The sequence below is a fragment of the Pteronotus mesoamericanus genome, unplaced genomic scaffold (genome assembly GCF_021234165.1).
Source record: "Pteronotus mesoamericanus isolate MK-2021 breed Mesoamerican mustached bat unplaced genomic scaffold, CSHL_Meso_final contig_1242, whole genome shotgun sequence".
In the NCBI taxonomy this organism is placed as follows: Eukaryota; Metazoa; Chordata; class Mammalia; order Chiroptera; family Mormoopidae; genus Pteronotus; species Pteronotus mesoamericanus.
This window is the reverse complement of record NW_026555053.1, coordinates 2,902,808-2,919,859: the sequence shown is the minus strand read 5'-3', so window position 1 is coordinate 2,919,859 and position 17,052 is coordinate 2,902,808. Positions and strand designations below refer to the sequence as shown.

The 17,052-nt window shown below is 44.5% G+C and overlaps 1 protein-coding gene across 1 annotated transcript in view; it reads right to left on the bottom strand.

Moving 5' to 3' along the window:
- IQGAP1 (IQ motif containing GTPase activating protein 1) overlaps window positions 1–17,052 on the bottom strand; it is a 68,756-nt gene that overhangs the window by 27,794 nt on the left and 23,910 nt on the right. The window contains exons 3-12 of the mRNA XM_054589301.1: window positions 16,060–16,216; window positions 14,548–14,625; window positions 10,140–10,216; window positions 5,583–5,650; window positions 4,269–4,382; window positions 3,556–3,734; window positions 2,827–2,911; window positions 1,781–1,944; window positions 984–1,068; window positions 56–219 (exon numbers count right to left, since the gene is read on the bottom strand). Of these exons, the coding sequence (XP_054445276.1) occupies window positions 56–219; window positions 984–1,068; window positions 1,781–1,944; window positions 2,827–2,911; window positions 3,556–3,734; window positions 4,269–4,382; window positions 5,583–5,650; window positions 10,140–10,216; window positions 14,548–14,625; window positions 16,060–16,216 (1,171 nt within the window). The remainder of the gene's footprint in view (window positions 1–55; window positions 220–983; window positions 1,069–1,780; window positions 1,945–2,826; window positions 2,912–3,555; window positions 3,735–4,268; window positions 4,383–5,582; window positions 5,651–10,139; window positions 10,217–14,547; window positions 14,626–16,059; window positions 16,217–17,052) is intronic.

The window sequence follows — 17,052 nt, the reverse complement described above, 5'->3', positions numbered from 1 at the left end:
TCAATGCCCTCCCGCCGCGCCGCGCTCACAGACCGGACAGGCCCCGTTGGCTCACCTCAGGGCTCTGCTGCTGCAGGGTGGCCAGCTCCTTCTGGTAAAGGTCAGCAGCGAAGGGGTACACCTGGGGCAGCTGGGCTTCAGGATTCATTAGTTCCAGGACAGTCTTCTCAGCAACACCCTTCTGGATGGCAGCGTTGATCGCTGCCACTGCCGCCAGCCCTGGTAGGGGACGGGGTCAGGCACGGTTGGCTGAGAGAGCAGCGAGGGGAAGGGGCCACCAGCTGTCCCAGAACAAAGTTACATTGTGTGGGTACCCTGTGAGCCATGCCGCCTGAAGGGGAACACCACTCTTTGGAAACAGGCTTCTTTGTGTGAGGGCAAACTGCACGGTATGCAGGCTGTAGCGCGATGAAGCTGCTGAGGAAGAGCTTCCTCGACTCCCCTCCCAAACCCTCTTTCCGCCCCAAATTAGCCGCAGCCAGACTCCTCTCTGCCTGAACACCCCTTCCCTCCCCTGCAGGCAGCAAGGAAGACACCGGTTTCTTCAGCTGCCGTGCAAAGCTTTCCACAGTCTTCTCGAGGCCTTGCCTTACACAGCCCAGCGTGAAACATCTAGAGAGACTTGATTCTAACCACTGTCCCTTCAACACACCTTGCACCTTTGGTCCCTCAGCTCACGCCTCCTTTCCCCATTGCCCCACGTTTAGAACAGCCTCCTCTCTCCTCTTTTACCACCCAAACCTCACCGATCACTCCCTGGCATCTCGCCAGCTCCAGATAGTTCCCTAACCAGCCAGGAAGCTTACTAGCTGCTGGGAGCCACTGGCAGGGGGTCCCACCGCCACAGGCGCCTGCTGGTGGACCATGGTGAGAAGGCTCGGGAGGCATGATAGGTGACAGGCTCCAACCTCAGACCCCCAGTGACATGAAGCCACTTTCCTCCCCTCCTCAGGACTCCCGGACGCGCTGCTGGGGACCCGTACTTCTCTTATACTGCTGCGCGGCACTGTTGGCGGCATCCACGGCGGCCTGGAGCTCCTCCTTCTGCAGGGGCTCGGCCTGACCACCCTGAGGGAAGCAGAGTGTGTGCGTCAGGGCCTGAAGGTCTGCGGCCACTCGGGACCGAGAGCCACGGGCAGGAGTGGCAGCCCTGGCCTCGTCTGGGGTGGAGGGGCCTTCTGGACACCAGTACATTTAAAGAAATATTTTGAGAGAAGTATCAAAATGCCATGAGATAAAATGTTTACAGAATCACTGGCACACTGATGCTACTTATTCTGGCCAGTATGAGCTGGGAATTAGTATGATGTATACTTGCCCGTGTTTAGACAGAAAGCAAGCCGCTCGCATTTGTTCTGAGAACACCCCCCTGCACAAGCCCCCACGGCCTGCTCCCGCACAGGGAGCACTAGCGGTGCTGGCCAGAGGGCGCTAGCGGGGACACGCTTTTATAGGGGCAATTCCTGAAGTGAGAATGAAAAACTCAGGTCTCCTCCAAAGGCTGTTAGTTGGGGGATTAAAGGGAATGCTTCAGATGAGGGGTGGTTAGGTTGGGAGCGTGGCTGTTATTTCTGTTAAAAGAGGATGTACAGCTCTAAAACCAAAGAGAGCTGAAGGCAATGTGTGCTTTCCCGGAGGATATTTTAAAAACCTAATAATTTATATGTAGGAGGTAAAGGTACACTAGGAAAAACAAGCTCTGTAAGTATCTCTAAGGAGACAGCACGGGACTCCAGCGGGCGCGTGTGAGCCCTCGCAGGCGGGCCCGGGCTCTCCTCACCTGCCGCTTCTGCTGTCGGTCACTCAGGAGCTGCTTGAGGTACCAGTCGCTATTCTGCTCCTGCAGCCCTCGAAGGCCCAGCGCGGGTGACTGCAGGACTCTGAACAAGGCCAGGGGGGACCCCTTGTCCAAGGCCAGGTTCACGTTTGCTAACGCAGAAAACGCTAAGGAGGAAAAGGGCGTGCACTGAAGAAAACACGACGGTAACAGTATAACCTAGGACGCCTGTCCTTCCCCCAAACCCGCCTAGGCTCAGAGCGGGCACACGGAACTCGCGCAGCCTTTACTGCCGGTGCCACAGAAGCTGGAAACGTGGGGGTTGTACGAGAATCTTCAAGCCATTGCGTCCCCGGGGCTCCTGCCAGGCCCTTCACCAGATTTAACAGATGCCTGGGCCACACCCAGGCCTGCCGAGGGGCTCCCAGGCGTAGACAGCTGGGCACCGACCCAGTGGCCAAGTACTAAATGGTAATAGGAAAAAATACAGTAAAAATAAAAACAATTCTGCGTAAAGAATTCCACAGACTAGGGATCTGCATGCAGTGCATCAAGTCATAAGGAACCAAGGCAGGCTCTTTAGCAGAAGAGTGACAAAATTAAAATGACGGTCAAGAAATTAACAAAAATCACTGTGAATAGTACAATTTCATTTGTGTTTAAAATGTTTTGAAAGGGATATGCATAAAAAAATCAGTAGTGGTTATTTCTAGATGATAGGGGTCTGATTTCTTTGCTTACTGTTTACCTCTGGATAGCTTGGACTAGTCTTCAAAAGAAAAACAAAGCTATTACATTACTCTAAAATAGAAAAAATAAAATTCCTGTTTAGATTTTTTTTTTTAAAGTGTGTAACACAGGATGAAAGAGTGAAACAAGCCAAAAAGATCAGTCCAGAAGCACCAGCAATGAGAGCAGACGGAGGCGTGAGGGCTGCCTGAAGGCAACAGGCGCCGCCGGAGGGTGTAGGAGCGCCAAACGGTCAAACTGACCCACACGCCCGTTATTCTGCGGTACCCCCTTGCGAGCCTGCTCAGGGACATACTTACTGTTCACTTTGTTTATATTGCCTTGAATTTCAGCTTGAGTGAGCAGCTCCTCATAAACATCTCTCTCTCTCTCAGAGTTGTCTGTCTGCAGGTGGATTAAACGCGTAATTAGATTAGCTCAGGTCTCTAAGAAGGCTATGGAAATAAACGTGAGCTTCTCCCCCTCCGTAACAGAACCAAGAGCAAGTAAAGGTGTGGCTTAAAATCCTTAGTCAAGAACCAAGTGGAATGCCACACAGCTATAAATATAACGAAGACATAAAAAGCAGGTCTGCTTGTGAAGGACAAGCTCTGGGCTCTCCCAGCGCCAGGCAAAGAAGGAAGCTCCGGCGGACCCTGCCCTGCTCACAGTGAACAGGCAGCCCTGCCTCCCACTGAACAGGATGGGCACGCAGGGACCAGCCCTCAGAGCCTCCCACCAGTCTGCAGAAAATTCAAGGAGAAAGTGGAAGTCAACATGGAATCTAAAGCCAAAAGACTAACTACACCCTGTGTAATTCCATTTCATTTATATGAATTTCTCAAAAAAGAAAACCCTAGTGTAAAAACAGATAGGTAGTTCACTGGGGTCAGGGGTGAGGAGCGGGGGACAGATTGCCAAGCGAGGCCTGGGAACTTTGGGAATGATGGTTACAGAACAACATACACTTGTCAAAACTCATCAGACCGTACACTCGAAATGGGCGAATCTTACTGTATGTAAATAAATAACAGATGTTCCATTTTTACCCTGTTTTTAGCGTTTGTCATCTTGTCATGTTTGGCCTGATAGAGTACATCCTGGTAAGTGGAAGCCAAGGACTCTTCAAGATTTACAAGCATGGCATTGGGGTTTTTCAAAGCTGTAAATGTGTCAGCTGGAATTCTGCGGTCCACAGCTTCGTTAATAGCAATTACGGCAGCATGCACTAAAAGTGAATTCAAAACACAGAGGCTGAGGTTATACAGAGTAAAGAATACATGTTACACATACAAAACCACCACACCGCAACACATTATTATGGAGAAGGACTTGTTTTAACAGCGCAGTAGGGACTGGGGTGGGAGGGGTGGCTGCCGGGGCCTGCAAGCCTCGCCCCCTCCTTAGGACACACGGAGCTCTGTTCCGGTCCACACTTGGGAGGCCGATCCACACTTGGGAGGCCAAGTTTGGAAACTCACAGGGAAATACTCACAAGAGAGCCCTGCAAAGGGCATTTGAACAATCATCTCAAAGAGACACCAAAATGCAGAACTCACTTTCTAAGTGTTTGTATGATAATCAAAATCAATCATTTATTTTCAAATAATTATGGCATAAAAGATTATAGAAGTGTTTATAACTAGATCTACTGACCTAAACTTGCTAGCAAAATTTCTAATGTCCAAGATCATCATTAGAGTATTAATTCCTGGAAGTGGTAGCAATGACCCCACTTGAACCCACAATATTCCTCTCTTACATGCGGCTTCATCCACTGAGAGCTCGTTAGCCAGGATGCCCCCGATCTTGCTGAAGGCAGGCATCTGGATCCCGTACTTCTCCAGCTCAATCTTCATGTTGTTGATTTCTTCCTCTACAGGAAGAAGTAAGACCAAGTTAAGCACCTTTCTGTAACTCAAAGAAGGAAGGGGATTCCTCAACTATGAAAAACGGGATAAAATGGCATCTACCCCTAAGGGTTGTTAAAAGGATTTAATGAGATAGTATATACAAGGCACTTAACATAGTACCTGGTACATAACGCACGCTCAGTAGATATAACTATTATTACTATTTTCAAGAGCCTCGAAAATAACTATAGCATGAGAAGGCCCCACAGAAACTAGTCTTTCAAAACTGCTACCTATGGCATTTCCCACATTAAGCTCTGAATGAAGCTGCATAAAAGGAAGCTCAACAAGAAGTAAATTACAAGGCAGTTGGTTCTCTCAGTCTTTAGAATCCAAATCACTAGCTACTATTTCGTTTCTAAGGCAGGAAACTAAATGATAAAGAAAACAACATGTAAGGTCAGGCCCTCCCCCTAGGTCTGCCGAACAACTTCCCTGGAAGGAAAACTACCACAGATAAAGGTTTCATTGCCATTTTCACAGTTCCCAGGCCTATAAGGTAATCACCACCGTGAAACAGTTGGTTCTATCTTACCCCTAACCAGTATCACCGCTGTCCTCCCCCCGCCAAGTCCCCATCTCTTCTGAGTATTTGCTGGCAATGACTGCTATTTCTGTCTGTCTGTCTGTCTATTTCTCCTTCTTTTCCTTCCTCTCTCTCTCTCTCTCTCAAAAATCAGTTTTAAAAATAAGCTAACTTTTTAAGTGAATGTAAATTTTTTTTTAATTTAAAAATCACAAAATTATCATCTTTGCCTCATCTCACTCCCCCTACCCTTGCTTTGCCCACAATAGGTACTTTCTGGAAGGGAAGGGGAAAGACTGTCATAGTGGGGGTTTTTTCCCACAGTACATGAACATTTAATGTTATAGGTTAATGTTACAGATTTTTTAATATGTTATATGTTAACATGATCCCCAATTTAGATATAAGAAAACTGAGACTCACTAACCACACCCATTGCCGTAGCTGACAGAATAGAGCCCGAAATTCCAAGCTTAGTGTTCTTTCCCCCAGACCAGAGAAGCAAGTTATTTATCCTCCGTTCATTTCTGTGGCCACAGTATTTTTCAAGCCCTACATCACTAAGATTGATTTTGTTGACTCTCCAGGCGATTTCCACATAAATTGAGTACTTCCTGCCGGGCTTGTAAGTCCTTACCAGTGAAGTCAACCTTTCCATACAGGTCTTGAATCTGAGGAGCCAGGCCCAGTTTGAACAGGTACAAACTAGAAGACACAAATATGCGAAAGATTGAGACCTCCCAGCCGTACCCAGCTGAGACTGCTGCTCTTAAAGGAGAAAACCAGGATAAAGAACAGAACCGTCCTGAACAGGGAGACACTCCCAGCGCACGGCAACGTTCCCCTTTGCAGCTACAATGCTTGACCTCAGAGCCCTATTTCAGTTTCACATAATAACACTGTCCTAGAATGTCACATACTGTAATGCAAAAAATGCTGGTCTGGGCAGCAGCAGACACAAGTTCAAATCCAATCTCGTACGGATCCAGTGTGTGATTGAATGTTTGAAGAAATAAGACATTTTAGAAAAGTCTCATGAAAATTATTCAGATAGAAAATCTTATTTAAAGTGAATTCATATTACTGATGGAAAAGTTTCAGGTTACCTTAGGGTTTTCAATGGAGTATATATTATATACTTTCCTCTTTAAATTAAAATCTACTAGCCTCTAAGGTTCACGAATGGAGGGACGATACATAAGAGTCTTGTTCACCAATGTCTACTCAGAGCGTAGCACAGATTAATAACATTAATCAATATCCCAAAGGTGGCGAGGTGAGTAAGTGTCTGTGGGCCTGAGTCACGCCGACTGGATTCTAAGGTCAGCAGATCGGAGGCAACAAACCAGACACGGGAAGGGCGCCCGGGGCGGGGGGGGGGGCGGCGCGAGCAGCACGGACCGCCTGGCGGTGCGGGGGGCACAGGAGACGTCTTTAAAAAATTTGTTTACTAGGGCCTAAGAAACAAACCGCAGCAGCTCAACAAAGTAGTCTGCAGTTTTTGCAAATAATCTATAAACCTCAGTATTACCTAAGCACACGTAGGTAAAACACATATTACATTCACACAACTGATCAGAACTTAAATTGTATAAAATAAGTATAATCTAAAAAAACACCACAGATGTTCTGAACACATATTCGAATTTATCATCCACAGTCGCTAATAGTTTTCTCTGGTGAGTACAAGTGTAAATCAGGTCATGATTAAGTGTTTTTCTTTAGAGTAAAATGCTCAAGACAGAACCACTTAAAGTTCTTCTCTCGGATTTTAAACCTATTCAATAAATTTTCCAAAGCAGAACAGCTATTTTTTCTCCAGGAATTTCATCCTCTTTTTTTCCTACTCTAAAACAGGACAGTGGCCGTCACACTTTAAGAAGTTCAAGAACGTCACTTTCACAGCCTTAGGAAGAGTGAGTGTTCAGTGTCCCTCAATGGTAAATTAAAGGAGTTGCAACACCGCTAGTTACCATGAAGAGCAGAGGTGAAGGTGAGACCTGGGCACCATCTTCTTTTATCTCATTTTCAGTATTAGGAGTATTCTAAGGAGATGCTGGAGCTATGAATATAATCATAATGGCCACTTAGATCCTCTTGTCCCAAAACAAAAGCACTTAACCTCAAAGCTGGAACTTCAAATCCTAATGGTGAGCATCACTGTCCAGCCTCTGCTCGGCTCTCCTGCACCTACTTTTACAGATGAGCTGCTGGGTCGCCTCGTGGGCCTATCATGGAGCCGAGACCTCTTTGCCTCTTCTTTTTCCCCATTTCACTAATACTTTTTATCAATGGGGAGAAAGAAGCTATGTTAGCCTATGTGGACGCCAATGTTCATTTCTGATGACGCAGTAACCTAGAAACCACCATGCTAACCTCAAGGATTATTAATAACACGGCAGCTGAGGAGGAAACAGAATCTAGCACAGGTCCCCGATCCGGCATCTGAAATCTTTGGACCAGATATGAATTTAGGATTTCTCAGATGTCAGAAAGGTTTTAAATGCACACAGTGTTATAAAACAGCCCCAGCAAGCCTTGAGGCAGCCCCCCCTAAATTAAATACGTTGGTTTTCTGCAGAGAAACACATATATATATAGTCATACCAAGTAGATAAATATTCTAAATAACCTCAAACAATTCTGACCCAATTTTGTCAACTTAAATGACTTTGAACCAAACTTAATTTTCAGAGCTTTTAGTTTCTTTTGAATTTAGGATAAAGATTTGTGGGTCTATTTAATCCCAAAATCAGCTCTGAGAAAAATAATAACACCAGGGGACGTTAAAATAAAGTACACAGATATATTTGGGATAATGGAGACTTGGGGCCCTCGTCTGAGAGTGGAATGTCATCTACAAGGGCCAGGCAGCAGGGCCAAAGCACAATGACTATCTCAGGGACAATGCCCGTCAAGACTTAAAAAGAAGGGGAGGGGCAGGAAGGGACACACAGGGGGTGAACCCTCCCTGCGACTGCTGATCCAAAAGGGAGCTGGTGCCCTGTCCAGTTCGGTGAAGTGGGGAACCTGCTCTGAAAAAGATTGGCCTTTATGGTAAGGAGGCTCCGGTACACCCACTTCGTGCATATTCTCAAGTGTTGTCCACCCCCCCTCAGCAAAAACACTAGTAAGGAGGACAGAAATCAGAAATCACTGGGCTGAGCGCAGCGCTCTGCATACACTTTCCAAGCACAGGCTGCTTGCTGAGGAGAATGGAAACAATAGCAGGCTTCCTCCCTTTCTCACCCTGACTCCGTCATCAGAAAGGCAGTTAACTCTTCGGCCCCGTTCCAGAGGCTGTGAGGACCTGGGACCCAGGCCGCACTGCAGGCACTGGTGACTGCAAAGAGGGGCGGGGCCCAGTGCCGCCCCCTGCAAGCACCTCTGTGGCTGCAGCCTGCCCAAGGCTATCTACACAGACAGACCTCTGCTAACAGGAAGTCAGTCAGAATTAAGCTGATTTTGGCTCAGACATACCCATTTCCAATTGCTACAATCTGAAAATTCCCCTCAACATCACCCATTCCTCAACCTTTTTAAAGAATTCTCACGTTCCCATTGTCTGCCCAACATTATTCCATGTGCCCTGGAGGGGAAATGGGTAAGGCATGGCCTCTGTCCCTAAGATGCTAATAATGCAACAGGGAGAAAAGGTTAAACACATGGAAGAGACAGCATATAACTAAAAAGCCAAAGCTAATAGAACAAACAAACACACCACTGGAGTTTGGACAAAGGCACAACCTGGAGTCACTGGGTATCACAAAACGTCACCAAGACAGTGGGAACAGAGCTAAGATGTCACTGGCTAGGCCAAGACAAACAAAGTCGTCTGATAAAGGGAAAATACCACTTGCCTTTTATATGTATTTATAGGGCAGAAAATATCCCCTTGAGTGAAAGGAGGGGGCAGGAAGATTTGTTACAATGTATGATCTGGACACACTTTAGTTGTTTACCAACTATTTGCCAGGCATCTAAGTGCTAGAGACACACAAAGATAAGTGAAGAATAAAGGAAATCGTTCCTGCCACCAAGGGGTCCACAAAAAGCAAGTTCTGTGTAAGAGCAAAGAACCAGACTACAATGTAACAAGCACCATACTTGAAGTAAAAGAAGCACAAAGACAGGAAGTAACTAATTATGCCTGAAAGATAAAAAGTTTTAAAAATGTATCAAAGAAGAGGTAGCCCTCCGAGCCAGCAGGAGAAAGGGCCTTCAGGCCAAGGAAACAGCACAGGCAAAGGCCCTGCACGGCGTCCGCCTAAGACTAGAGACCGGAGCACAGCTCCCGAGTGGGGAACGGCTAGAGCTGAGGCTGGAAAGAGCTGTCCACAATACCTTACAGATAATCTAATATGAGCAGGGCTGGTTTGGAAAGATAGCTCTGGGGACAGCACGGCAGACAGACCAGAAGGAAGAGAGCCTACAGAGGGAACTGCCTAGAAAGGAAGTTAATACGTAAGTCCACAGAAGAGATTCCCTAGTTCTTTTGTGGGTTGCACATTGGTTCCGGGGAAATCAAGGCTCTGGCATGAATTTGACCACAATGGAGAAAATGCGTGTCTTATGGGTCAGTATTTTACATGCATTCATATCAATACAATTAACATTAAGCACACATACAGGATGCGACGTTAAATGGGAAGCCCTAGCAGGAAATCACACTCGGACAAGCCCCTCCGCCAGTCCATGCTGCCAGGCAGACGCGGACGCTCTGCTGTTATTAGTGCCTGCTCCCATCCCCATACACACCGCCTCCCCCTCCCAGTTCTGAACTTTGTTGATTCTAAGAGTCAGAATCTAAAATGAAGCCATCTTCCAAGTTTACTATAAAATTGTGAAAAAATTTTACTTTGTGTCCGTTCCTATTTATTTGTGTTGCCATAAAAATTATTTAATGAACAAATGTCTTGGTGAGGATGTCGATAACTAAATAAATTATAAATCAACCATTTGATATTTACTGGTATTATTTGAAGATGTTGACAAAATTGGATTGAACTACTAAAGTATCAAGACATAGTCTATTTGTAATTCAGCCTATCAGTTTGAAACAGAATAGTAAACCATAAACTCTTTCAAATACATACTTTTTTATAATTTTTAAGAGATTTTAATTAAAAAGAAAGAGAATGCCTGTTCTCTGTATCTATGTACACTGCTTATTTTATCACGAAAACTGGATTACCTGAGTGCATGGATACAATAGATACATCTTGGCATGTTCTTTCGGTCATAGATATCTGTTGTTTCTGGGTAAAAAATCTAAGGAGAAACAAAAGAAGTAGAGTAAGGTATCCACCCATTGGGTTTCTTTTGATCTCTTCAACAATAATCAGTAATACAAATAAAACACCAGACAATTAGAAAACATCGTTGGCATTCAGTAAATAATTTCATTAGGGTAAAGAGACATTTCATCCTAAGTAATGCAAGGGATAAAATGCTACAATACAGAATGAAAACCACTGCTTGAAAAAGCCGTATTTGGTCAGCCCACCGAACTTCCCCAGCTCTGTGAAGGTGACATGCACTGCAGGCTCAGACAAGGGCAGATAAACCTAAACTCTAGTCCAGTTTAAAACACTGGCTTTGAAGGATTGCGTCTTGCTGGCTACTACCTAGGCATGGCTACCATGCCTAGACTGAGGAGTAATTCAACATCGAACATTAACTAAGTGCTTCAATCTATAGAAACCACTGTATTTAGACATTGAAAAAACTCCAAAATATTAAGATGTGTTATACTGCTGGGGGGAACTGGAAAGATACACAGATGGAATAGCTAGAACAGAGGATGTGTATGGACGGGACTGTGGGAGATGGGTATGTTCCCTTGGTGGCACTTAGCACAACTAATCAATTATTTGCATTGACATCTGTTTGACGCCTCCAACAGACTATAAGCCCCATGAAGGCAGCGGCCACGTCTAAGTTGTTCACTGCTGTATCTTCAAAGCCAAGCCCAGAGCCAAGGTCATGGAAGGAGCTCTATGTTTGATGAATTTATGAATGAGGTCCACAGAAACAGAGTAGGTTTGGATTGGGAATAGCCTTGAACTTCAAAACCTATTCTCATGGTAATGAGGCACCATACAATTCATTCTGTAATTTAGGGGAAAAAAGGAATAACAATGGATTGGAGAGGTAAAAACTGAATTATGAGGTAACTAGGAGAAGTTTGACAAGGCAGTGGGAGAGAGCACTACAGCACTTGGTATCTCTTTCAGCAACTTAAACACATTGTGTTTAATTCTTTGTTTTTATGCTCTTCCCACAATAATCTTGGCTCTCCACTGCAAGAACTTCCCCCCTTGAGAAACAGGTTGTATTAGAATCATCCTTTTTTTAAAGTATTTATTTATTTTTAGAGAGAGGAAAAGGGAGGGAGAAAGAGAGGGAGAGTAACATCAATGTGAGAGAGAAACGTCAATCGGTTGCCCCCCATACGCTTCTCAACTGGGAACCGAACCCACAACCCAGGCATGCGCCCCGACCAGGGAATCGATCGGGGACCTTTCACTTTGTGGACCGATTCCCAACCAACTGAGCCACACCAGTCAGCGCAACATCATCTTTCTTTGATAATTTTCCCAACTTCCTACATGCCCTCTTCCCAAGACTGGGCTGTCCTCTCCTGAAAGGTGAAAATCGCAGTGAGCTGGCCTTCCCGAAAACAGTACAGCATGCATTTCAGACAGTACCAGAAAAGTAAGGTTGGTAGGTAGGATGGAATCAGATTACGAGGACCTTGAAAGTCAGACAAGTTTGAACTTGATACGCAGGCCACAGAGAAGTCCTAACTTTGGAGCCAAGGATTAAAGACAGAGCCTCAGAGCCTCAGGAAGATTGACTGGAGACAAGACACAGGATACAGCGAATAGCGAGGAGACAGAGGCTACAGGGGCCGACGGGCTGTTCGAGCAGACAAACGAGACGCTTCAAAGCCATGAGGACGGCTTGGGGGGCACTTGCACTGGAGGCCGAGGTAACCCCGCGGTTCCGAGGCTGGGCAGCTGGGAAAACGGTAGCAAGGTTCCCTTTATTAGAGAGGAGGGAAGTCAGTGTGACAGAAAAGGCAGGTTTAGTTGCAGATGTGCAGGTGACAGAAAGCTATCCAAGAAGAAACGCCCAATGGAAGGCACTCTGCTTATCTTAAAAGAGTCTTCAAGATAACTGAAATCTTGAGAATGGGAGAATGTAGCTAAAATAAGGACTGCATCTCAAGTAATGCCCACCACTAAGATACAGAAGATGAAATAGTGGAAGGAAACAGAGGACTTAGCTGGGCAGGTTAAAAACAATTTAAAAAATTAAACTCAAAATAACAAAATATTTCATAGAGGAAGTGGCCAATTGCACCAATTATAATAAATAGTCAAAAAGGATAAGAACCAAAAAATTATCACAGTGAGTTTCTATAATGAACTGTATGTACCATATAAAGAGATTAGGGAAGTTACTCCAATAAACACTACATATGAATTGCCAATTGCGTATCATACATCACATTATGGCCAATGCTCCATTTCTAGGCTAGGTATCTGTAGTCTACAGCACTCAAAAGTCTGCTGGACCTGAGTCACGTAGAAGGACATTTCGAAACAGCCCTGAAAACCTGTCGTCCCTAAAAGCCTTTGGGAAGTCCATGTTTGTTGCAAATTGTGGTCCAGGACAATGCACTACTGTTAGTCAACAAAAAAAGGCAATTAAAATTCCATCATTAAAAAAGCATTTTATAATAACAATTACTAGCAATAGCAAGCATCAACAAAGCTCTTAGAGCCATTCAAAAGAGGCTAAATCGTCACTGCCCAATGGGCATGGCACATAAAAAACAGGAACAGGAAGTTACAGGTGCCAAGTAGCCATCACAACTTGACGTATTGCATTTCCTGACATTTGTGGGGCCTAATTCTCAAACCTACCAGTGCAAGGAAGAAAACTTTTAGCACTACGCTGTGGGGGAGGGGGGAAGAGGACAAAATCTCATCTTCTACAAAGACTCTTTGGATTTTAGTCCATTCAACAGACAGATATGCAACAGTAAGCTCAGTACTGTGAACACCAAATAGTCACTTCCCAGTGGTTTTAGCCACTTCCTAATACTCCACATCTCACTTTCGTTTTCTTCATTTTAGTTTTTTGGTTACAAAAATTTAGAGTCTATAGTAAAGTATGAAGGAAAAAAAAACAAACCCAATCCCATCCCACAGAAATGAAAACTGTATCTCCTTTATAGTTTTCCCAAGATTACTCTTTATTTTTACACAAAAATAGTAATCTCATCTTAGCCAAAGCACAAATCCTTATAACCTGAGCCTATCATACCTTTTCCCACTTAGCACACCACAGACAGCTTCCCTCGTCAATACGGGGCGATGTCAGCCCTTCTACAGGCTGCACTGCACCGGCCTCGCTGCCTGGCTGTCACCCAGGTCAGACCCCTAGTGAAGCAACATGTGGTTCGCTATCAATTTTTTCTACCAAAAGCAAGGTAAAAACTCCTTGCACCTACATCTTTTTGTGTTTGTCCGATCTTTTGGTAGGGGGATAAATTCCTAGAAGGGGAACTCTTAGGTCCCAGGTACGAGGCGGGAAGGTGGAGAAAGGTGTCCGTGCCTGGCAGAGCGACGACACAGCACAGCCTTCACGGGCGGCAGGGAGGGCTGGGCGGCGGGAGACAGCGACTTCGCTAAGAGCAACACCAGATAAACTCCCGAGCAAGACACTGAAGGGCACACACCGCCATTATCAACACTACAGCCACCGCTCTGAACTCACCGAGCTGTATATACTATGTATGGTTTTCCTGTACATCAATTATACCTCAATAAAGGTGTTAAAAAAAAAACAACCCTACAGCCATGACCAAAACTAGATATGAGTAAATGTCATTATATTGCCTCAATAATTTGAAATATAAAATGACCCTTCATACTACCTATAAATTTGGTTATTCCGAAGCTGGAAGATGACATTTCTAAAGCCTTCTCTTATATTTCCTTAAGTCAAATTTTGACATAACAACTTTGTGAATAATAATTTAAAAAAAAAAACAACACTGAACTGTAAACTTTAAAAGGGTGAATTTTGTGGTATGTGAATTTCAGTGTAGGTCTGCAACTGGCAGTAAAAGTAAATGACATCATAGGGAATTTCTCTAGGGCAAGGTGAAGCCCAGATGAGGAATATAAAAGAAAAAGAGCAAAAACTATTTTCTAAAAGAAATAGAAGAGCAAGCCCTAGCTGGTGTGACTCAGTGGATTCAGCGCCAGCCTGCAAATCAAAGGGTCATGAGTTCAATTCCCAGTGTAGGGCACAGGCCTGGGTTGCAGGCCAGGTCCCCAGCAGGGGGCATGCGAAATGCAACCACACATTGATGTTTCCCTCTCTTTCTCCCTCTCTTCCCATCTCTAAAAATAAATAAATAAAATCTTTTTAAAAAAATAGGAGAAAGAGATAGCAAGTACTTTCTTGGAAAAAAATCACCACAGATTCGGTTAAAAAATAAAGAACACTTTTACAGGCAAAATTAGAACCTTACACCAAGACGGTCAGACCAGAGCCAGGGCCAGGACGAGCGCGTCACTCACCTTGGGCAAGCCGATGTCATCCATGGCGTTCAGCCACTGAATCACGTTATCCGTGTGCCGAAAGTGGAGGCCAGTCGCCTGGAACAAGTGAAAAAGCGTTAGGCACTGTTGGCAATAGTGACACAGATACTAAGTAAAACCTCTACTGCAAAAGTTTCCTTGTGAGACGTCACAAGGTCCTCCTTAATTCAATGTCTGTCAACAGCATTACGTTCATATTCCCAATCCGAAAAGCCAGATCCACATCTTCGCTCCTCTCACTTAGAACCATCCGGACGGTCTCCCTGGATCTAGTGCACACGGCAGAACACGGTCCTCGGCATTCGCTTATCTTGGGTTCCCTTTCCTGCTGGGCCCTCTGCTAGTGACACTGGGCGGTGATCTCGCCCTTCTGAGTCCAAGCTTCCCATCTGTAACACCTACTTTACATGTTTGTTGTAAAGATTATATGAGAAAACATACAAAGAGCCCTCAGTGGGGTGTCTGGCAGACGATACAAAGGGATCCATATTATTAAATATACTTAAATATCAGGGTTTCCATGCTACAAATACAAATCGCCCCCTCTAAAGCTCTATGTCTTATTTTTCAGGAAGATTCACCCTCAAGCGGCGTTGAAGCGGGACTGTAGTTTTCTCTGTGGCTGCGGCCTTGCTCCTCCTTACAGCCTGGCTGCTCTCTCACACATCCGCTAGACTCTGAACAGAACAGCCCTGAGAGGTCTTCAGAATAACCACTCATTTAAAACTCACTATGTAAGTATTTGCTTTTTGATTAAGAAAAATTTCCGTTTGAGATTTTAATTTGGCTTACGGTCTATACCGTCCTTGTTTTCCTTTAAATTTACACATAAAACACAAAAATCTCCTCTGATTCTATCTTCACCCTTAGTTCATTCTGAGTTCTGGCTGAATTCTTATAATCAACCCCTTTCATATTTGCTCTTGGTTTTGCAATCTTTCACTGTCTTTTATAGGCATCCTTTTTTCAAATAAGAGCTCGCAGGAAAGCTCCCCACGAGCTCTGCAGACAACAGATTGTGGTCCTTGTCAATCTAACTAAGCAGTCTTCTTTTTCAGGGCCTTGGGCCACAACAATCAAACCCTTTCACTTATCTCAATTTTCTGAAACCGGATCACTTTCCCATTTTATCTCAAAGTCTCATATCACAGGATGATCTTTTTTCCTAAAATTGCTTTCAATTTGCCAACAAATTTCAGTGCTGGGTTAAAATTAGATTTAAAGTAGTAGTTCCCCTACTTACTTCCTCTACCTTCTAAGAAATAAAAAAATCATCAAGGACCTTGATAATACCCACCATCATAAGAAACGTGCCAGAAGTACAGATGGCTGATGTTCTTTTACTTCATATCTTGACTTTGCACTATTTTCTCCACTCAGCCAGTGGAGAAAATAAACATATTTCTCAATAACTCTTACACACGATAAAGTGCGCTAACTTTCTCTTATCAGGGTTACAAACATTTAAGCACCAAGCAAGAAAGGACTCACCCTGTATCTAGTCTGCTCTCGGTCGTAGATTTTCTTCAGGGACACCACTCTGGGAGAGAAGAAGTTTCCCAGTTTGGCAAGGTAGACCCCATTCCGAAGCCCCTCCTCCAGCTCTGTGGTGGGGGGCAGATCTTCCCCAAGACAGGCTTCCATCCACCTGCACAAAGGAAGAGGGGACTTGAGAAAAGGCAGGAAGGTCTGAAGCACTCCTTAGAAAATTCAAGCTTCATTTCCAATCTCCTTGGAGAGGCTTAAGATGACCATAAGCAACGCTCTTTTAAGATCCAATATCACACACATCCCGGTCCTTGCCCAGTCAGGTCTGGGAGGCAGGGGCCTTAGGAAGATTCCTGAGCATAAATGCCACCTTCTTGTCTACCCTACTTTCTGCTCCTGCGCAACAGAGACAGCTGGCTCCCCAGGTCCCAACTGCCCCATGAACCTCGGATCCTTTCTCTCAGTCCTTAAGTTACTCCTTAAAAGCTCCTAAGAAAAACTACTTGTAACTGAAGCCATCATCTCAGCTGTTCAGAAGTTTAAGTTTAGTGCTGAAGTTCTCTTCTGGTTTTATAATTCAGAACCCACAGTGAACTTCCAGGTTCAAGGTTTTACGGTTGTCTTGGGTTGCCAACATAGTCAATTATCTCAGCTGAAACACTGAAGGTAACTCTAATGGAAACAATAAAAATGAATTAAGTAGTTTTCAGAAGAAAGGAGGTTGTAAAGGGAAAAGAAAAAGTATATTTCACCCCTTGAAAGCCTTTCACAAGATTTCCGGAAAGCCCAAGATAAAACAAATCACAGAGTTTAATTGCATGTTTTCTACAAGCAGAAAGGTATGTAACTAAAAATCATTTAGGGCAATGTTTTTAAACCATTTTTTAAATGGCAGAATCCTTTAAATGTCTAAGAAATGCCATAGATCCTCCCCCAGAAAAATACACATATACATAAATATCTGTATTTCAGAGATTTCATTCACTCTCAGATTAA